Source organism: Botryllus schlosseri, chromosome 2 (genome assembly GCF_051294905.1).
Source record: "Botryllus schlosseri isolate E-star chromosome 2, Bs_hap1, whole genome shotgun sequence".
NCBI classification, from domain to species: Eukaryota; Metazoa; Chordata; class Ascidiacea; order Stolidobranchia; family Styelidae; genus Botryllus; species Botryllus schlosseri.
In genome coordinates, this window is record NC_137237.1 from 5,724,839 (window position 1) to 5,748,178 (window position 23,340).

Below are 23,340 nucleotides of genomic sequence, written 5' to 3' on the forward strand. Positions count from 1 at the left end.
TCCTCACTTTCAGCCGCAGATAGTTCTGAGACTGCCACAAAAACATCGGATACTTATGATCCTTCCACAACATTCCTTAGTTCTGCCGCTTCTACGGTGACACCCACAGGTATGTTCCACTGAGGGTACACTAATATTTTTTTAATAATTGTTAATTACCTGTCTAGTTCACCATTGCATCTTTTACGAAATGCGTTGTCAGATACATATATAGCCTACGCCAGTCTTTGGTGAGGGACGTCCTTTCCATACGTTGCGGAAATTATTACTATTCTCACTTTCAGCCACAGACAGTGCCGTGACTGCCACAAAAACATCGAATACTTATGATCCTTCCACAACATTCCTTAGTTCTGCCGCTTCTACGGTGACACCCACAGGTATGTTCCACTGAGGGTACACTAATATTTTGTTAATAATTGTTAATTACCTGTCTAGTTCACCATTGCATCTTTTACGAAATACGTTGTCCCATACATATATAGCCTACGCCACTCTTTGGTGAGGGACGTATTTTCCATAAGTTGCGGAAATTATTACTATCCTCACTTTCAGCCGCAGATAGTTCTAAGACTGACACAAAAACATCGAATACTTATGATCCTTCCACAGCATTCCGTAGTTCTGCCGCTTCTACTGAGACACCCACAGGTATGTTTTACTGCGACTACGCTATAATTTTATTCATAAATGCTAATTACATGTCTAGTTCACCGATAGGTCTTTAACGAAATGATTTACAACACCTCATAAATATATACGCCACTATTAGGTGAGGGGTCTCCATCCAATAAATGGCGGAATTTATTACTATTCTCACTTTCAGCCACAGACAGCCCCGTGACTGTCACAAAAACATCGGATACTTATGATCCTTCCACAGCATTCCGTAGTTTTGCCGCTTCTACTGCGACACCAACAGGTATATGTCCCACTGTGACCCACGTTATAATTTTATTCGTAATTGTTTGTTACCTGATGTATAGTTCACCGATGGGTCTTTTGCGAAATGTTTTGCAACACCCCATAATGTACACATATATATGTCACTATTTAGTGAGGGGTCCCCAATGTCCATCAAATAAGTGGCGGAAATTATTACTATTCTCACTTTTCAGCCATAGATAGTTCTGACTCTGAGGCTGCTACTAAAACATCGAATACTTATGATTCTTCCTCAACATTCCGTAGTTCTGCTGCTTCCACTACACCAAGATGTATGTTCCACTGCTACTACGCTATACTTTTATTCATAATTGCTAATTACATGTCTAGTTCACCGATAGGTCTTTAACGAAATGATTTACAACACCTCATAAATATATACGCCACTATTAGGTGAGGGGTCTCCATCCAATAAATTGCGGAATTTATTACTATTCTCACTTTCAGCCACAGACAGTCCCGTGACTGTCACAAAAACATCGGATACTTATGATCCTTCCACAGCATTCCGTAGTTTTGCCGCTTCTACTGCGACACCAACAGGTATATGTCCCACTGTGACCCACGTTATAGCTTTATTCGTAATTGTTTGTTACCTGATGTATAGTTCACCGATGGGTCTTTTGCGAAATGTTTTGCAACACCCCATAATCTACACATATATATGTCACTATTTAGTGAGGGGTCCCCAATGTCCATCAAATAAGTGGCGGAAATTATTACTATTCTCACTTTTCAGCCATAGATAGTTCTGACTCTGAGGTTGCTACTAAAACATCGAATACTTATGATTCTTCCGCAACATTCCGTAGTTCTGCTGCTTCCACTACACCAAGATGTATGTTCCACTGCTACTACGCTATACTTTTATTCATAATTGCTAATTACATGTCTAGTTCACCGATAGGTCTTTAATGAAATGTTTTACAACACCCCAAAAATGTATACGCCACTATTTGGTGAGGGGACTCCATCCATAAATGACGGAAATTATTACTATTCTCACTTTCAGCCACAGACAGTCCCGTGACTGCCACAAAAACATCGGATACTTATGATCCTTCCACAACATTCCTTAGTTCTGCCGCTTCTACGGTGACACCCACAGGTATGTTCCACTGAGGGTACACTAATATTTTTTTAATAATTGTTAATTACCTGTCTAGTTCACCATTGCATCTTTTACGAAATGCGTTGTCAGATACATATATAGCCTACGCCAGTCTTTGGTGAGGGACGTCCTTTCCATACGTTGCGGAAATTATTACTATTCTCACTTTCAGCCACAGACAGTGCCGTGACTGCCACAAAAACATCGAATACTTATGATCCTTCCACAACATTCCTTAGTTCTGCCGCTTCTACGGTGACACCTACAGGTATGTTCCACTGAGGGTACACTAATATTTTGTTAATAATTGTTAATTACCTGTCTAGTTCACCATTGCATCTTTTACGAAATGCGTTGTCCCATACATATATAGCCTACGCCACTCTTTGGTGAGGGACGTCCTTTCCATAAGTTGCGGAAATTATTACTATCCTCACTTTCAGCCGCAGATAGTTCTAAGACTGACACAAAAACATCGAATACTTATGATCCTTCCACAGCATTCCGTAGTTCTGCCGCTTCTACTGAGACACCCACAGGTATGTTTTACTGCGACTACGCTATAATTTTATTCATAAATGCTAATTACATGTCTAGTTCACCGATAGGTCTTTAACGAAATGATTTACAACACCTCATAAATATATACGCCACTATTAGGTGAGGGGTCTCCATCCAATAAATGGCGGAATTTATTACTATTCTCACTTTCAGCCACAGACAGCCCCGTGACTGTCACAAAAACATCGGATACTTATGATCCTTCCACAGCATTCCGTAGTTTTGCCGCTTCTACTGCGACACCAACAGGTATATGTCCCACTGTGACCCACGTTATAATTTTATTCGTAATTGTTTGTTACCTGATGTATAGTTCACCGATGGGTCTTTTGCGAAATGTTTTGCAACACCCCATAATCTACACATATATATGTCACTATTTAGTGAGGGGTCCCCAATGTCCATCAAATAAGTGGCGGAAATTATTACTATTCTCCCTTTTCAGCCATAGATAGTTCTGACTCTGAGGCTGCTACTAAAACATCGAATACTTATGATTCTTCCTCAACATTCCGTAGTTCTGCTGCTTCCACTACACCAAGATGTATGTTCCACTGCTACTACGCTATACTTTTATTTATAATTGCTAATTACATGTCTAGTTCACCGATAGGTCTTTAATGAAATGTTTTACAACACCCCAAAAATGTATACGCCACTATTTGGTGAGGGGACTCCATCCATAAATGACGGAAATTATTACTATTCTCACTTTCAGCCACAGACAGTCCCGTGACTGCCACAAAAACATCGGATACTTATGATCCTTCCACAACATTCCTTAGTTCTGCCGCTTCTACGGTGACACCCACAGGTATGTTCCACTGAGAGCACACAAAGATTTTTTTAATAATTGTTAATTACCTGTCTAGTTCACCATTTCATCTTTTACTAAATGCGTTGTCCCATACGATAGGTCTTTAACGAAATGATTTACAACACCCCATAAATATATACGCCACTATTTTGTGAGGGGTCTCTATCCAATAAGTGGCGGAAATTATTACTATTCTTACTTTTCAGCCACAGATAGGTCTGACTCTGAGGCTGCTTCTAAAACGTCGAATACTTTTGATTCTTCCTCGACGTTCCGTAGTTCTGCCACTTCCACTACATCAAGAGGTATGTTCCACTGTTACTACCCTATACCCCAGGGGCGGGCAACTTCTCTAGTCGGCGGGCCGTATATAGGAAAATTAGGTACTTGGCGGGCCTGATTGCTGAATCGATACATTATTCGCCCATTTATCCACATATACAAGGAATACATCGTAATGAATGAATATTGCAGCATGCAACACGTTCACACCGCAAACCCATTCCACTCGAAGCCCCTCGACCGGCCCTCCCCAGGAGCAACCGCTGGCAAATGAGGCCAGCAAGCTCGAAACACATAAATAACTTTTTCATTGTGACGTAATCATGACAAGTACACAGAGTCGCGAACGGGAGTAAACAACGCACGGTTACGGTACAACGTACACAAAATCTGCTGTGAAACAGCCGAACGACAAAACAACACTAATAGATGATTCCCAGCGTGCAGAGACGTTCCTTCTGGCGACAGAAGATCAGCTTTTGCAGCTTTATGATAGTTTATTCAAGGACGTTTAAATGAATAACGAGAACGACCAGTAGCTATGGAAAACTGATTGGTATTGTAATTTTGCACCCTCTGGGTATTTCAAGAGGTGATGTCCGATGACAGAATTACATGCTGTTACTTGGCCATAATCACGCATGGTAACTAGGGACTGTGGTGATGGAGAAGTCATGTCATCACCCTGCGAATTCCTAATTTGAGGAGGGACGTGTTGACGAATTCTTTGTTGCAAGCGCTGAGATGTGCGACCCACGTACCGACTGTCGCATCGGCACGTGTATTGGTAAATTATGTTACTGTGATCAATCGCAAGTAGTACATCCTTACGCGTTGCTGGTAGTAAAGATTTAGTAGTAAATATGACACGGGGTTCCACTAGTGGAAAAAATGACTCACGGAGGACTTGATCTGTTTCTCAAACCTGTTACAAGCTGTGCCTATACACGCGAGATGCAGATAAACTGGGCACCTTCTCGGTCCAAACGTCAAAACGACAAAATTCCTTCCCACTTCGAACCTGGTCAACCTCACCCACTAGCGGCCACTCCAGAAGAGGGCCAGTCGAAAAGCCTCGAGCGGAACAAATCTGCAACATGAACGCATTGTTTGCTGCAATATTGAAGTGCGGCACTCCTCCGAAAAGCCTATTGAAATAATGAATGTATTTTAACGACAGCAATGACACTTCAGAGCCATTTCTCGCCGATAGTGACGAAGACAATGTGGATTTGAGAATAGCATTGTCATACAGGCGCCGCCATGTCCGCTTTTATCTGATCAATCAACACACGGTGCAATCCTCAATAAAGATTTCAAGGCGTTCGTTAAGCCCGGTACCCCTAATTTACCAAGATACCAATTCATTAGGGTAGAGTAGGTGATAAGATAGCGTCGTTGTTTAACTGTGTGGCCATCTCGATATTTGATTCATGCGGCCCGCGTCCTCTACGAAATTTGAAAAGTGGCCTGCGACCCGTTTTGAGTTGGCGACCCCTGGCATTAGCGGTGTCTTACGAAGGCCTAGAAGTGTGTCGTGCTACAAGTCGGTGGTTACGGAACCAAAAATAAGAAATACCAGCCTGGTGTAAAAGACCATTGTGGTCGACAAACACCATGATTACCACAAACGACATTAGGGTCGAGTACATCGTAAATGCCGAAAACGCAAGTCTTCTCGCTTTGACGAACTTACGCGTACATGCTCCACTTTCGCACGTTGCGCGCACACGTATATAATAACATACAGTCACTGACATTTGACGTAGTAAGCAAGTAATGAGGAATATCGGCAGACTGGGTCCGCGGGCCACATTATCATGTAAAACGGAAAACTGTCCGCGGGCCGGACAAAATCCCTTCGCGGGCCGTATGTTGCCCACCCCTGCTATACCCTTATTCATAATTGCTAATTAGCCTACTTGGGATGGTGCGAAGGGCGAACCTCTGAAAGGCTCTGGTTCTATAGTTAGGCAATTTAACGGCCATTTTGACCAGCTTGCCGAGCGCTGAATTTGATAAAACGTGTATCAATGGAAAACCGCTGCTGTACTTATTACGAAAATATAAATTCGATTCCGCTCATCGAACTAGAACCAGAGTGGGGTCAATTACAATAATTCAGTTACATTACAATTACAATTACAAATACTGCCTTGTAAGTTCTCAATTACATTACAATTACAATTACTCAATGATAAAAATATCAAATTACTATTACAATTACTGTTGAGCATGTAATTGAGTCGGTAAAGAGGTGTTCTTTGACAGCCGCAGCGACGTAATAAGCAACAATCTCAAGCTATTCATGTTTCACTCATGATACTTAGGATACCCTTCAATTAAAAATACTCGAACGTATTCGAACTATTCCAAATCATGAGTACTGAACGCTGCAAACACAGAAAAATTTTTCAAGCGACTGTTAACAACCAAAAGTCTGAGCGACTAACAGCGGTTAGGTTACAGGACTGTAAATGAAATGTAATCAAACGATAACGCTACTCAGAGCTGAGTGAGGATATAATGAAATGTAATTGGTAATGGGTCAGCGATAAGAATGATACCGATGAGATGTGTAAAATTAAAATAAATGCAAAAGGAAAGAACCTCCTGATAACTACGAATTACAACATTTTGGTTCGCATTTACATTTTCACTTGTTCGGAAACTGTTAGTTTGCATTTGATGAACATCACGGTGCGAAAATTTCCGGCCCCAGTAAATTCGGTCAAGATTGGAGGTAAGATTGGGATAACATCTCAACAAATGCGTGATCAAGTTTGATGAAGCCTTGGTTGGAAACTTGAATTTTTTTTGAAATTGTTGCAGCAAGCCTCGGTACTGGTCAGAGATTTAAAAATAAAGCTCTGACCGTGGTGTAGGGAATGGTTCAGCACAGGCTTCAGAAGAGTTTATTTGGAAGGTTATAACTGTTGATGAGAGAATTTTCTAATATGAAATTAGGACTATACACAGAGCAATAGCTATGAAATAGAGGTGAATCGTGCCAAGCGCGGAAAACATATTCAGTTTACTGGAGTTCTCGCGCCCCCTTCAGATGTATTCACGCCGCCCAAGGGGGGTACGCCCCCCCCCCATTTTGAGAACCACTGGTTAAGCCTATAATGTATTTCACAAAGTTTTCTGTTGCTGCTGAAGTATGGGAAACAGTTTAGCATGGCTGATTTATCTACCTGTAACGCATGCATTGAACACTGATGTAAATAGGCTAATTATTATTGGTGGCGATTACTAAGGCCTTAAGGCAGCGGTGGGCAAACTACGGCCTGCGGGCCGCCTGCGGGCCGCATGCGGCCCGTGAGAGTCTAGAGAAGTGGTTCTTAACCTTTTTTCCTCCAGCGCCCCCTTTCAAAAATTATCGTGCTCCAGCGCCCCCCAACTTCATATTGTGAGGGATGTAATAAAGACAATGAGTAAGAGGGACGGCCGTAACAGCACTTCGTCAACCCCCCTAAAAACTATTGGATTGCGCACCCATAGCGTGATATACCAAACTTCTGAGGGCTTCGCCCACACGAACCCCAGAGCGTGATTTCGGTGGTCAGCAAAGTTTGTGTGGCCTGGTCGCCCTAGGAACCAAAATTTTCTATAATGCATGAATGAACAGGTGGTAATTATATGTATAAGTCGCTATAAACTTTTTAGGTACAATTATTCGTTACCAGGGCCCTAACAGCACTTCGTCAGCCCCCCCCAAAAAACAAAAAACGTTGGTCCTGGGCCCCATCGGGTGATAAACCAAACTTCCGGGGGACTTGACCCCCAGACCCCCATTCGGCTGTCCGCTATTTGCTGATACTAGGTATCTACATTGGGTGCCCATTTACTGATGCAGCAATTCTCGCCCAGACGCGCGAAGCGCGAAAAATTTCACCAATTCATGATTGAATTGGTCAATATGATCCGAAATTGCATGTAAATTGAGATCAATTTTTATCCTCTCCCTGCTCACGTAAACAGATTTACCGGTAAAGCTGAGTGATGTGTGATTGAAAAGGTAGGACCGCTCAATAATAATTATACATCTTCGGGCGTATACCCGTTGGCAGGAACGAAACATCACTTCGTCAGGCCCCCGAAAAAACTTGGGTCTTGGGCTCCCATAGGGTGATAAATCGACCGCCCCCCATCACGTTGTTCGCTTTTGCCAAGGAATCAGCTGTACTGTTTAGCGAGCCAGTGCGACGCGCGAAAACTTTCGATAATTCATGCTAAAATCGGTCAGTAAGATCGGGGATTACATATATATTGCTATCAATGTCTTGTCCTCTCTGCTCCCGTTACCAGATTTACCGGTAGAGCTGAATGACGTGCAATGTTCCCTCTAAGCTGCGCAAGTGCGCAGTACTGACACGGTCTCTGCGCACTGAAAATCTGCGTTGCGCACAACAAATCCGAAGTTATGACCTTTTTTAGTCGTTACGCACTGTTGTCCAAGGGTCAGCGAAGGGGGTTGTTGAGTGTGCGCAGACTCATCAAAACTTAAAGCGAACATTGTGAGGTGTCTTGGAAACTGTAGGGCCCGTAACTAATAATTAAACATATTCGGGCGGGCGAACCCGTTGGTATGACTTCGTTGCATGATGCTATTTCGTGACCTCCTGTCTGCAATATCAAAAAATCTAGAATCGCCCAACAGGGATATCGCCCAACAGGAATATCCCTGTCGCCCAATCGTACTAAACTAAAAGACGTACACGATTTCAAATTGGTATTTCTTCACTGGCATATATTTTTCCCTGCCAGATGAAATTCGTCTTCTGGGGTTCAGATTGCCAAGACAGGAACATTCGGTGCCAGTCATTTAGGCGCCCATGGACAATTAAACCTAGGCCTATATGTATTTTGAAGGCTATATATAACGAAGTTTTCGGTGTTAATTTGCTCTGAATACTCATTAAGGATATGTCCTATCACCACTTCATCTACTGCGAAGCCATTTCTCTCCAGCGCCCCCCCATACCGCCCCCCTGAGCCCAGCGCCGCCCATATCTCCCCCTGAGCGTTTCCGCCCCCTTTAAAATCGCCAGCGCCCCCTGGGCCTTGCAGTGTGATCGAGTTTGGTATTGCGACGCAACAATTCTGTCAGGCAAACCTGTTTCTTGCGTCACAACACAATGGTAAATTCCATCACAATCCGAAATTCGAGAGTAATTTTTGGGCGATCCCGGGCCATGAGCAGCATAACATTTACATTTTCGTAACAAGTACAGCAGCACGTTTTCATTGAATCCTGATTTATTGAATTTAGAGCTCGGAATGCCGGTCAAAAATGGCCGTAAAATTGCATTTGGCCAAATGACAAGTATGACGTACCCAAAAGCAGAGAGCCGTTCAATCTCGCTGTGTCCACACCATTTAGGACACTACGCTGTCAGCATTGTGCGTTCTGAAATTGACCAAACGCAAAAGCAGTATATATCTATGAGCCGATCGTTCCTCCCGTGTTCAAATTTCCATCCTTTCTTAAGAATCGACACAATCTACTTTCGTCTCTAATTTTACCGAATGGATTGAGGATGGCCCGCGGACCGCATGTTTGTCACCTCTGATATAGTATATTTGCTCTGAGGTCTTGATTGGCCTCATATTCATATCTCAGCACTGCGTTGTCGAAGATATTTGAGGTATCGTATATTTCGTCCACAGCATGCACAATGCACATTATAAAAGCTGCGAAGCACAATGGGCCTACATAACGTTATCAAGCATCAAGTACGCTGTGACAGATTCATGCTTGAATTTAAAACAAAATTAATTTTAAAACAAACATGTCTAAAGCATCGAACTTTTTGAAACATGCATTTTATTTTTGTTTTTTCTTAATTTCTTTTTTTCCTTTACGTCACGAATATGGAGTTATGACTTGGCAGCGGATTTTCATTTTTCCTTGGCTTCTAATGAATTGCAACTAAAAATCTAGGGAAATGTCGGAAAAATTTGACTATGAAATTAAACCGACTTGTGTAGAAGGCCAAGAGCTGATGTTGGAACATCTTTTATGCTCAACCCATATTGTCGTAACAACTTTTCTGCATGTGTCACAAATTGGATATACAATATAATCCGCATACCCTAGACTTGGGAATGCCCGTAATACCTACAAAAGATCGGTTATTTTGCAAGAAATTCGGCAATTATTACACCCGTTGAACCTCGGCAACGTTTTTTTTTATCTGAAGGCCGGATTCAAAATTAATTATTTTCCGCGTATCGGTCTTCAAAATCCACCAACATTTGCATTGAAAATTGATTGCAGCTCATAGACTTATTGTGTCACTAAATGGTGCCCAGTAAGGCATTAGCATTTTTTTAAAATAAAGTAAATAACTGGATTTCTTGTCGATTTTCGTCAGTAACCTTGACTATTATCAAAATGATATAGGAACTTTTCACTGACCAGTACGGAAATCTGCATGAACCGTCACGTGTCCGCGGATCACTGTGGTGCGATTGCGACCAAAATTTTCACCCATCGCGGCTCATATTTTGAGAAGCATTGGAGTAATGTAAAGTGAATTTCCCAGATTTCATCTTTTCATCCCTCGAGGACTCGTACGAAGCATGCAGCGAACCAATTCTATATCAAAATCCATCCATTAATATATATATTGACCTTATAGCAAGAAACCAAGATTGACTGATCATTTTAACATTTTCGCCCCTTATCTCATCATTGGTACAATCGCCCGGTCGTATTTTCAGTCCCTGTCTCTTGAAACTGACCCAGGAGTCAATATCGCTAACTCCGAGAGCCAACGGTTTAGAGCAGTGGCTCCCAAACTTTTTGGTATCGGAGCCGCATTTCAAATTTCAGAGTAGGCTACGATTGGAGTCGCACAATACATGAAAGCACGTACCAACGAATAGCAACACCAACAAGAAAAAATACACAAATCCATTTAATGTCCAACTTGACATTGGCTTTGTGCTTCAAGGAGTGAATCAAAGCGAGGCGTAATTGCAGAGAATGCAGTACGCAGTGGCTGCTTAAGGTGGTTATCGGTCAATCGATTGCGATAAAGATTTTTGATTCTGACCATTTTGCTAAAAAGGGCTCCATATATATAAGTTGATCACAATAGAGAATCGATTTTCTGGGCATTGGTTATCAAGTTGAAATATTTTCCCTCTGGAACTTCACTCTTAATTGCTTAAGCTCGATATCTGACTGCATGTCTAGCAACTCGAGGTGAAAATTACTAGGGGCAGTAGCCACATTAACTAGAATAGTATCTGAAAACATTTTCATCATGGACAAACAAGCATCCATTCCGTCAATGCGGCGGTTGAACTCATCAATAAAGTTGCTGATAAGCCTGTTGCATGCATCAAATGATACATTGGTTTGATGGTCAGATACCGTTGAAAATATGTATTGTAATACCACCTGCACTTGAGTCTGGTGGTGAGCTGACTTAAATTTGATTGCCGATCCGAACGCATTTGAGTGTGAGTATACTTTTTGGCTTGAGTAGAGTAGCGAAATCGTTGCTAAGTATAGAGAGTCACTACTCGACAGCACAGAAATTGGTCTCTGCCCGTAATTATCAACTCCAGACACCAAGCCTTGTAAGAGTAATTTTTGTACATGAATTTTATTTATTTTTTGTTATAAATTGATTTTGTAGTGTTTTTGTGGGATTTTCAAACGTCAGTGGGAGCCGCAAGAGGGCTAGCTGGGAGCCGCGGTGGGGAATCACTGGTTTAGAGTCTAATTAACAGTGTTGGGATCAAGTCACTACCTTCGAGTCACGAGTCACTTCGAGTCATTGCCCATTTTGACTCGAGTCAATTCAAGTCAATCGATTTTCAAAGGTGACTCGAGTCAAGTCAAGTCACTCGATTTTTGGAGGTGACTCAAGTCAAGTCGAGTCAAGTCAAGTCAAGTCACGTGTCAAGTCACAATTCAAGTGAAGTTGCCTTTTCGAAGCATAGGGCATGATAACTTCATTGCATTTTGCAAGCTGTCTGAAATAAGAATTGAGTGGTCATTGATTTTGTACCGATGAACGAATATGGAGTTAAATATACATGCAAGAAGGCGCTGTATCGCTCACATATACGTAGAACTGCTAGACCACAGTCCATAGTTACCAGCCAGAATAGAGAATAGAGAAACGAATTGACAAGATGCAATACATTACCCATTTACAAATCGATATGGTACAATTCTAGCCTGTGCCAATGGTTGAGGACTATATAAACTATATTTGATTTCAATTTCAATAAAACAAGAGGCTTGGTTAAGGTAAAAACAGAGATTAATCACTTTACTATATACCAGTTTACGGCAAGGTAAGCCGTAAGCTTCGATCACTTCGTTTGCGGTCAATTTATTTGTGACGGAACAATGGAGGATCAGTAAAACACACGGTCATTAAATGATTGGTCGCGCTCACGGTTACACCAGCGCTTCGCGAACAATCCGAACATCTGCAAGATTCAGTGATTTTTATCGGCACCGATTACTAAATGACTTGAAATTGACTCGTGAATTCTGCTCCGAGTCACGAGTCAATCCACATTTCTGATACGCCGAGTCAAGTCAAGTCAAGTCATTTTAGCAAAGTGACTCGAGTCAAGTCAAGTCATTCGAAAAAGGTGACTCGAGTCCGACTCGAGTCAAGTCATGACTCGAATCATCCCAACACTGCTAATTAATAGAAAAGGGTCCAATTTAATACATTCTTAGTTTGAAAAAAAAATCTCTTAAATATTTGGCGGAGCGGCAGTAAAGTTACCACGGTCCGGCGGTTAAGAACAATTTAATTAAATTAAAAGCGGTAGAAGAGAGGGACTGCACGGAATCACCCACAAAATAAGTACCCCGACGCATATGTCATGATATTTCCGCGCCAAGACTGGATGTTACGGCGGTGGATCGAAAGCTCATCTACAGCAGTGTGTATTAATGCAGGGGGCGTGCCTGAACTGCGGCCCGCAAAATCCGCGGCCTATTGATTTGAACCTTTTGTGCAACTTAACTATTAAACTGCATTAAATGTGCTGCGTAGTAGCCTCCTGGACGTAGAAAATGGCATCAGATGTATGCAGAGGTGGTCAGTAACGAAGTACTTCTACTTTTTCGAAGTACTCAAGTAGTTTTCCTCTACTTCTGGTACTTACTCAAGTAGATCTTATTTTTGCTAATTCTACTTCTACTTCTTAATATTTTGTGATCTACTTACTTACTTCTCGCTATTTTCAGTTTGTCAAGTAGAAGTAGTTCAATCTTTTAATCAGAAAGATGGCCTGAGGAATTTCGGAGCTGTTTTCACGGAGTATAGACATTTAATTTCCAGAAAAGTTTATTAAAGCCGGAAATTTTCGTCGCGCCTCGCGCGCAGTGGATACGAAGTGACCAGTATGATTTCACGAAAGTATCGATGAATACAATTTAGGTGGAGGGTTGGCGTGGTTCCGTTTACACCACATTGTCGCCCTTCGCCCATATGAAATAATTCATCACAGTATATATGGCTCATCATAACTAGGGCTGGGCAAAATCGAGTACCTGAGTGATTCGATTCTGAATCACGTAAAATGCTTCGAGTCGAGTCGAGTAATCGAGTATCACTCATTATGACGTCATAGCAGAATATTATTTGTCAAAGTTCAAATATGTACCTTTTAAGCGACCACAAAGAATATAATGCCTGTTATCCATCATATTAAGGATACTTTGGTATTTTTTCGACCATACCGATTTCATTGCACTTGGTGACAATATTGCGGGATGATCATGACTTCGGAAATGTGCTATTTCCAGTAACGTTCATAGCTTTGTACTTCATGTTTCGTATGCTACGATACGGCCAATCAAGGTTTCAAGGTTTCAGTGAAATTAGTATAAACTCTTTGATCATTGATCAACTCCTCGTTGATAAATCAACTTTCAGTGGCGAGGAGCGTATAATTTCAGTACTCGAAAAAATCGTCTTTTACTACTCGACTCGAATCATTAAAATTAATACTCGATTCAGATTCGAGTACTCGAATCATTGTGCCCAGCCCTAATCATAACGTTTGAAACTGATGTTTCGCAATCTAGCATTTTCTTTTCATATCGTAATCTAGCATGTCCATGGCGTGTCCTAATCTGGAAGAGTGGACTTTGACTTTTTCAGTTTTAGAGCTGTTTTAGCGTACCACCATTGAAACTTTTTGGACTAAAAACATGAAATATATATTCTGCTTTTAGAAGTAGTATTTATACTTCACTTTCAATTCCCAGTATCATATATTTGAGTTATAATTAATATCAGTTCTTATGTCTGGATAACATACATGTTGATTGTTGAAGTATAAAAGCAAGTGTAGTAATGCCTTTAATTTCTGGAAATAAAGCTACACAATATGGCATTTTTACGGTCCGCCATATTTTTTATTAACGTTTACTAATCGCGCAAAGTGTTTACACCTATACAACTTGTCCGTATTGCTCTTCGACTAAACTACGGCCCTTATTATATGGGGGATGGTGCCATACCATGCTATTTTCCAAAACGTGCTGTTCGAGAAAACAGAGGACCACAACCACGAGCAGCCACGTTTTCAAATCATTATGTCAGTACAACGCTGTGATCTCTAGCATGGGCGACGGATATATTGAGCATAAACAAATTAATATTTTAATAAAGAAATACAAATGCAACAAAAATATAATGATAATTACTTGGATTCAATTTCGAAATAAGAGCTGCACACGATAGCCTATAGCACTTCCACATTCAAGCGACTAAAGAATCGATATTGGGACTAGCCGAGACACTACATTTCCCCTTAAAGATTTAGTTTGTGGGGAAGTGTCAAGTCGTTTTCTGTAAGCGCCTCGGTTTTGGCAGTGTCTGGGCCATTGCACGTGAAGGCTTCATGTCCATTCATATCAGCTCCATGGGATGCTATTATCACCGACGGCGTATCAGCTAGTGAGGAAAAGTGATGCTGAACACCGGACAAAATCCCATTTTGAAAAACAACATTAGCATTTCCAAATGCTTTATTTAGCGTTCTTACAAAATCTCAGTTTACGTCACGGGCCGCAAATTACGACTCTGCGGGCCACCAGTTGTTGACCCCTGCTTTAAACTTTGTTTTAAAGAAAGGTCTTTTTTGAAAATCAATATTGTTGTCTATAATGATGTCATATTTGTGTAAATACTTTCCGAAACAACTGTTGTATGAGCCTACATACGATTAACACCTGATATAGCCGACTATACGATATGGGATGGTGGGAAACCGCGAAATAGTCCTTCAGCAGCTATAGTACGTAGATATAGATAATGGTACGGAAAGAATGTTTTCATGATAATGACCGCCAACCGTAAAAATCCTGCATGAGGATGTAATACTGGTTAAAGATATTGTTGGTCCGCATATTGCAGGCGTTGGAAGCCTATTTCCAGGGTTGTAACCAAGTCACATGGTTCCAATCTCTTTTCTATAGTTTTGCCTCTAATCAAGTCGAGTCATTTTCAATCCACCACTGAGTCGAGTCCGAGTCAAAGTCAAACTCAATGAGCAGACGGCCGAGTCCGAGTCCAAGTCATTGTGTTGACTGATCAGTTTCCAGTTAAAATATTGTTAAACCAACTTCTTATAACTCTGTTTGGTGATATCGAATGGCTCGGATTTATAATAGAATAATTTTCCTCGTTTTTAGCAGTTTCTGGTCGCATTTTCAAAATTGGTGAAATCCCAATCGTGTTGTTACTTTACTATTCTTAGAAATTCGAGTCATTACAGCCCAGCCTATTTCGTCAAAGGACCTGTATGTATCCAATCATTGCAATTTCCAATGTCAATCCAATATGACGTAACATTTGAATATTCGTGTTGTCATTGCTCAGAAGAAGAAAAACACAAGAAAATGAAACAATATAAACATTTTCTAACAAGGGCCTTGTTTTAAACATGTGTGTTTTTAATTGAATTTTGTTTTAAAGGCAGCTCTACCGAACATGCTATTTTGAATGCTTCGACCGCGTTTATTTCAGACTTTCTTCAAACATGGTGATTCTATTTGGCAATTACGTCAGTACGTATTGATTCGCCGCACCTCCTAAATTATATATTATGACATGGAGGCGATTGAAGAGCAACGAATATCCAAGCAGAACAACTAATTACGTCGCGGGTCGGTTCAAAACAACTGGCTTGTTCGAGTATTTTCTGATCCTAAAAACTCCCAAAGATAAATCGATTGATATAACTTTTTTAATTTTTTTAGTGATAGAAGGTTTAAAGTCATCAAAACCATAGTGTATACGCTTACATATGTACTGAATTATTTAAACCGTATTATTTTGAAACAGAATCATAGGTTATTTCATTGCTATCCAGCACATCAATATCTCATTACAAGTTTCGAATGATTAATTGACATCTGAGCATGGCACACAATGAGAAATGACGGTTAAGCATTCGTCAATTTAGCATCAGAACGCATGAGCATGATGAGAGCTTGGGGAACATTAGCACGCGACTTCAAAACGTTATTCCTAATCATATTCCTCATATTGTCATCATAATAGATCTTCGGTATAATGTAGTCCATGCACTATCCCATTGACGTCCATGTGGACCACAAGAGTATTTTTGTTGTTTTGTTTTTGGTCTAGAACTAAATAACGTATTTAGACTATTCCCATTCTGAATTCTCCCTGGTCACTATGTGTTCATTTATAAAAAAAAAAGCCTTAAACATTCAAACAAGTATTTTACAGAAGATGTTGGATTGCTGTTGGTATTAATTTTATCTGGATGCTGTCATATGTATAATTTACCTTATAGTCATGACTCATGAGCATTTGTCGTGAGCTAGGCTAAGGATGTGCTCAGGAAAGCTATGAGACATACATGTGTAGTTTAATCTTCAAAATACGCTTCAAACGATGTTCTGGACAACCCGGAGAATGATGTGCAGCATCATTTTCCTCTGCTATTCGCATTGGTACCGTGGTGCTCGAATTGCAACGAGCCCGTAATACTAAATTCGAAGAATTAATTCGCATTGTATTGCGAATGTTATCAGCAAATTTTCTTCCCTAATGAATGTTTGTAACAGATATCACCTGTCCGGGGAACCCATCCAGCGTCGGTAATAGCGAAATCACATCTGGGTGTGATGATGGCAGTCCGTATCAGACAACGTGCGAAATAAACTGCAATGAAGGGTATTATGTGGGAGGAAGTGGAAATGCAGTGTGTGTTGATCCTACACCAAACAATGACTCTAATGTTCAAGGAGCTTGGGATATCGGATCAACAACTTGCACACGTAGGCTAAGTGTAGACCGCCAAAGCGTAGCAGTTCATACAATATATATATACATCTTATTTTGTCCACTTTCGCATATGACCGTTTATTACAGAGATTACGTGTCCTGGGAGCCCAACCAGCATTGATAATAGCGCAATCACTTATGGGTGTGATGATGGCAGTCCTTATCAGACAACGTGCGAAATAACATGCAATCAAGGCTATTATGTGCGTGGAAGTGGAAATGCAGTGTGTGTTGATCCTACACCAAACGATGACTCTAATGTTCAAGGAGCTTGGGATATCGGATCAACAACTTGCACACGTAGGCTAAGTGTGGACCGCCAAAGCGTAGCAGTTCAAACAATATATATAGGCCTATATATACATCTTATATTTTCCACTTTTGCATATGACCGTTTATTACAGAGATTACGTGTCCTGGGAGCCCAACCAGCATTGATAATAGCGCAATCACTTATGGGTGTGATGATGGCAGTCCTTATCAGACAACGTGCGAAATAACATGCAATGAAGGGTATTATGTGGGAGGAAGTGGAAACGCAGTGTGTGTTGATTCTACACCAAACGATGACTCTAATGTTCAAGGAGCTTGGGATATCGGATCAACAACTTGCACACGTAGGCTAAGTGTGGACCGCCAAAGCGTAGCAGTTCATACAATATATATATACATCTCATATTTTCCACTTTTGCATATGACCGTTTATTACAGAAATTACGTGTCCTGGGAGCCCAACCAGCATCGATAATAGTGCAATCACTTATGGGTGTGATGATGGCAGTCCTTATCAGACAACGTGCGAAATAACATGCAATGAAGGGTATTATGTGGGAGGAAGTGGAAACGCAGTGTGTGTTGATCCTACACCAAACGATGACTCTAATGTTCAAGGAGCTTGGGATATCGGATCAACAACTTGCACACGTAGGCTAAGTGTGGACTGCCAAAGCGTAGCAGTTCATACAATATATATCTAGGCCTACATCTTATATTTTCCACTTTTGCATATGACCGTTTATTACAGAAATTACGTGTCCTGGGAGCCCAACCAGCATTGATAATAGCGCAATCACTTATGGGTGTGATGATGGCAGTCCTTATCAGACAACGTGCGAAATAACATGCAATCAAGGCTATTATGTGGGTGGAAGTGGAAATGCAGTGTGTGATGATCCTACACCAAACGATGACTCTAATGACGAAGGAGACTGGGATATCGGATCAACAACTTGTACGCGTAAGTGAGGACCACCAGAACGTCGTAGTTCGTACAATATATATACATAGGTGGATTTTTTCTCTCTAATTTAGTCATAGTTATACTTTTGAAACGGGCGATTATGATTCCAACGAAATCTCACAGTTGACGATTCCCGGCCATAAAGGTATCCGTGGAAATGAAAAAGCCGTAAAAGTCGCACTAAAATCAGCCATGATGCCCCTCGTACAAGATGAAACCATCCGGCAAGAACTAACTATGAAGGAAACGAAATGCCTCGTTCCCGAAATCTGTCAAAAGAAGTGAATCGACCACTTAAATGTCATTTACGACAACTATCAATGAAAAATATTATCGGAGATGTCAGGGACACGAATCTCATTATTGGTTTCTCACAGACTCAAATTTCCATCCTGTTGCAGGAATCGGTACTGGCGACTTTGATTCAGCTTAGTCACTTAGTTGCTCCTGTTATTTCTTGACTCCTTATCCGGGTTATCGGTATAGCGGAAAGTTATCGATATCCGGGTTGTAACCAAGTCACATGGTTTCGAGTCACGAGTCAATCTGACTTTTGTGGTTTTGACTCGAGTCGAGTCGAGTCATTTTCAATTCATCACCGACTCGAGTCCGAGTCCAAGTCACCGTTTTAAGGGTCAAGTCCGAGTCATAGTGTTATGACTCGAGTCGAGTCCAAGTCACAGTATTGAAGTCATGCTCAACTTATGTTTTCAATCCTGCTTGGGTGATATTGAATTCCTTGCTTGCCAAACATGCTTATTTTGTCCCTATCATAGTCTTGGCACATGTTTATTTAGGCAGATAACGGACAGTTTCTGGCCTCATTTACCGATGCTACAGATAGACGAGACAGGCCGCCAATACGATAACTTTACTAATCTTAGAACTTTAAATCAAATATATGTCAGTCTGATATATCACAAATGCAAGCACTCAGTTTTTATTACTAGCACATCGACGACCGCTCACTAATAGCTTATAGAGAATTAACGAATTCACGTCTACATACTATCTGATAGAGAACCTACGAATTCGCGTCTAGATACAAGCTGGTAGAGAATCAACGTATAAACGTTTATGTAGAGGTACGGTTTTGCTTTCACATTAAATCAGGTGGTTGACCAGAAAAATGTCAACTGTCCTGCTCAGCTCCCGAAGTAGTCGCCGGAGCGTTACTTTAGTGCTGATTTACTGTTATCTTAGTCGAATTTTCCCTACATTTACCAAAAATTCGCAAAAATGAGGGCAGAATCTTAAAAAGGAGGCTACTTCTTAAAGTTGTTAGAATATCTGAAAGAACTTGAATTTGGCTAAATTCCAACCAGTATAAAGCAATGCTAACAGAAAATATTTTGAATTAATTACAAATAGAGACTTTCGAATTTTACCGGCTACCTCATGATATTGTTAGATTGTGTAGAAGTATGATTCATAGCAAATTTGGCTCAATTCCAATTAGAAGAAGCGAAGTTATTAGAGTGGAACATTTTGAATATGAAAAAATAGTCGACTTACTACTAGTATGTAATTATATTATATGAAATCATTTCTCACTAAAAATACTCCATGTATTTTCAAATCCAATATTTTCTCCTCTCATATCATTGATTCCACTATTTAAAATTAAGCCAGATTCAGTGTTCTTTTTATGCAACGTAACAATTTTATCAAGTAGCCACCATGTAGAATAAAAAAGAAGTTATTTTTGATCGGCCCTATTGTACAAACATCACACAACATTAGCCATTCATTATTACTCACGTGCACAATGCACACATCTAACAAAACGTCAAATGGACGGAGGGTATTGTGTGTTTTCACAGACAGCAGATCAAATCAATGAGTTATACTTGAAAATACTAAAGTGGAATGGAGATTCTCATATATGTTGAGGCGGCATGGCCTTAGAATAATCCACATCCACTGGATACACGTTCCACTGGTGCATTAGATGCAGGAATTGAAAAGCAATTTTGAACCACACTGAAGAGCATTAGATACTCATCCATTCTAGTCGCCCAAAATACAAAGAATCATCACCTTCAAATCTACACATGAGCTTATCACTCTCTTCCAAGTAGGCTACTTGACCATCTGAGTCATTTCATTGGCTCTAATTGGACTTTGCTTCGATTGTTTGCTTGTATAATTGAAAAGTCTTGAGTACTATTACCTCTTCACCACGGGATTATTTTGTACAATGCATTGCTATTTGCCAGTGTTGGGATCAAGTCACTACCTTCGAGTCACGAGTCATCTCGAGTCATTGCAGATTTTGACTCGAGTCAAGTCAAGTCAATCGATTTTCGAAAGTGACTCGAGTCGAGTCAAGTAACTCATTTTTTGGAGGTGACTCGAGTCAAGTCGAGTCAAGTCAAGTCAAGTCACGAGTCAAGTCACAATTCAAGTCAAGTCAAGTCAAATTGAATTTTTGAAGTATGAGTGATGATTCAAAGTCATTACATTTTGCTAGCTGTGGGAAAAACATATTAATTGATCATTTATCTCGAATCAAATAACGAATATCTAGTTAACTATACATGCAAAAAGACGTTGTATCCCTCACGTACACGTAGAACTGCTAATGAAATACGCGTGAGTAACTGTACAGCTCCATGCTACAGTTAGTTATTATCAACCAATATATAGGACCTAATACGAAGCTTTGAGAAGTTGAAACAAATTGATATGATACAATAGCCTACACTACCCAATACCCATCTACACATCCGTGAGAATATAAACGCACAAACTAGATTTGTTCGATTTAAATCATACAAGAGGGTTGGTAAATGTGAGCACTGCGCAACGTAGGCCTAAGCGTTTAGCCGTCAAAGAAACAGAGACACATTGATATTTAGATTAATCTTCTATTACTACTACGACAGCGTAAGCTGTGATCGTTTAGTTTGCGGTCAATTTATTTGTGATCTAACAATGGAGGATTAGTGTAACGTACAATCACTGAATGATTGGTTGCTGTTCATACGAGTGACACCAGCGTATCTCGAACAATCCGAACATACACAAGATACGGTGATTTATTCGACACCGTTTACTTGGTGACTTGAAATTGACTCGCAAATTTTGCTCCGAGTCACGAGTCAATGCACATTTTTGAAGCTCCGAGTCAAGTCAAGTCAAGTCATTTTTCCAAAGTGACTCGAGTCAAGTCAAGTCATACGAAAAAGTTGACTCGAGTCTGACTCGAGTCAAGTCATGACTCGAGTCATCCCAACACTGCTATTTGCTACTATGTACCATTGTCTTTTGTTTTTACGGCGGCATATCTGATATCATACGAGTGCAACGAAAGCAGTGGTGACAAAGAGCGATGTCGACAGAATTCGTCACATGCGTTGATCTAACTAACCATTGTATTTCTCAAATTTCTTCACCTTCAAATCATATAAAATAAGCCGAGTCAATGACTTGAGTCGAGTCATGCGTAATGACTGGAGTACAAGTCGAGTCAATCCAAATATTGACTCGAGTCGAGTCATTTTCCCATTTCAAGAAAATGACTCGAGTCAAGTCGAGTCACAAAAAAATCGTGACTCGAGTCTGACTCGAGTCGAGTCATGACTCGAGTCATTACAACCCTGTCGATATCTACAAAACGTATCAGAAACAATTTGCCAAGGGCGGTTCTATATCCTGATCGAAAAATGAAGTCGCATTGAATCGCGAATGTTATCAGCAAATATTCTTCCGTAATGACCGTATTCAACAGAGATCACCTGTCATGGGAGCCCATCCAGCGTTAGTAATAGCGAAATCAGTCCTGGGTGCGATGATGGCAGTCCTTATCAGACAACGTGCGAAATAACATGCAATGAAGGATATTATGTGAAGGGAAGTGCAAATGCAGTGTGTGTTGACCCTACACCAAACGATGATTCTAATGACATAGGAAACTGGGATATCGGATACACAACTTGCACGCGTAAGTATATGAACCTGGAGATTTCTTAGCTTATAGAACACATATATATCTTGTATTTACGGAATTTACATATCGCCATTGTCAACAGAGATAACCTCTCCTGGGAGCCCTACTAGCGTCGATAATAGCGCAATCACATCTGGGTGTGATAATGACATTTCTTATCAGACCACGTGTGGAATAGCTTGCAATCAAGGCTATTATGTAGGAGGAAGTGAAAAGGCTGTGTGTGATGACCCTTCACCTTATGTTGGCGACTCTAATGATCAAGGATCTTGGGATATCGGATCAACATATTGCACGCGTAATTTTGGTCCGATGTTGTAATGACTCGAGTCGCGTTTTTATTTGGGACTAGATCGGTGGTCCGCAACCTTTTTTTTGGAATGATTGCCTCCTTCTCAAGCTCGACAGCAATTTTCGCCCCCAATATTTATTGATCCAAAAAAGAGGACATATATATATGGGAAATTTATCCATCTATAACTCTGATCGCTGGTGAATTGACTAAAAATAAGGTCATTTTTCCGAGTAGCAGCTCTAAAAACCGGTTTGCGCATCGATTTTCCGTTTAGGTATGACTAGCATGATTTTTAGACCTAAAAAAGAGGCGGTTTTGACCGAAAAAATCTCAATTTCGACATTTTTTGACATTAACAAACTTAATTTTGATAAAGTTTTAACCTCATGAATGTATATTGGGTGTTTTCCCACAGAATGTTAGAACTGTACTACGTATCTTCGTCTATGGTTGGAACTGTCTGTCCTTACCAAGTAGCTTGGCCTGAAAAGACTTATATGACTTATTTGACAAATCTTCACGTGGACCTATGAAGAATTCCAATTTACATCACGCATTAAGGTAGAAAAAATTAAAATTGGTTGTAGTACAACGAAAGACACTTCTACATTCTCCTTTAGAAAGTGTCAGTCCTTACTAAGTACTATTACCAGAGGTGGTCAAAGTAGCCGAGAAAGCTACTCAAGTAAAAGTAGAAGTAGCGACAAAAAATCTACTCAAGTACGAGTTGAAGTACTTCTTCCATAAGCAACCTAAAACTACTTGAAGTAGAAGTAGAATAGACTGACTTTAAATCTACTTAAGTAAGTAAGTATTTGTGA

General features: G+C 40.5%; 1 protein-coding gene across 3 annotated transcripts in view; it reads left to right on the forward strand.

Moving 5' to 3' along the window:
* LOC145433154 (uncharacterized) overlaps positions 1 to 23,340 on the forward strand; it is a 62,911-nt gene that overhangs the window by 31,231 nt on the left and 8,340 nt on the right. Inside the window, exons 12-28 of one of the 3 annotated variants that reach the window (XM_080310108.1) lie at positions 14 to 109; positions 285 to 380; positions 556 to 651; positions 827 to 922; positions 1,393 to 1,488; positions 1,958 to 2,053; positions 2,229 to 2,324; positions 2,500 to 2,595; positions 2,771 to 2,866; positions 3,336 to 3,431; positions 3,641 to 3,739; positions 16,813 to 17,025; positions 17,120 to 17,332; positions 17,437 to 17,649; positions 17,744 to 17,956; positions 18,057 to 18,269; positions 22,006 to 22,218. In XM_080310108.1, coding sequence (XP_080166234.1) covers positions 14 to 109; positions 285 to 380; positions 556 to 651; positions 827 to 922; positions 1,393 to 1,488; positions 1,958 to 2,053; positions 2,229 to 2,324; positions 2,500 to 2,595; positions 2,771 to 2,866; positions 3,336 to 3,431; positions 3,641 to 3,739; positions 16,813 to 17,025; positions 17,120 to 17,332; positions 17,437 to 17,649; positions 17,744 to 17,956; positions 18,057 to 18,269; positions 22,006 to 22,218 — 2,337 coding nt within the window. The remainder of the gene's footprint in view (positions 1 to 13; positions 110 to 284; positions 381 to 555; positions 652 to 826; positions 923 to 1,392; positions 1,489 to 1,957; positions 2,054 to 2,228; positions 2,325 to 2,499; positions 2,596 to 2,770; positions 2,867 to 3,335; positions 3,432 to 3,640; positions 3,740 to 16,812; positions 17,026 to 17,119; positions 17,333 to 17,436; positions 17,650 to 17,743; positions 17,957 to 18,056; positions 18,270 to 22,005; positions 22,219 to 23,340) is intronic. The other 2 variants (XM_080310109.1, XM_080310110.1) reach the window with 2 other exon arrangements.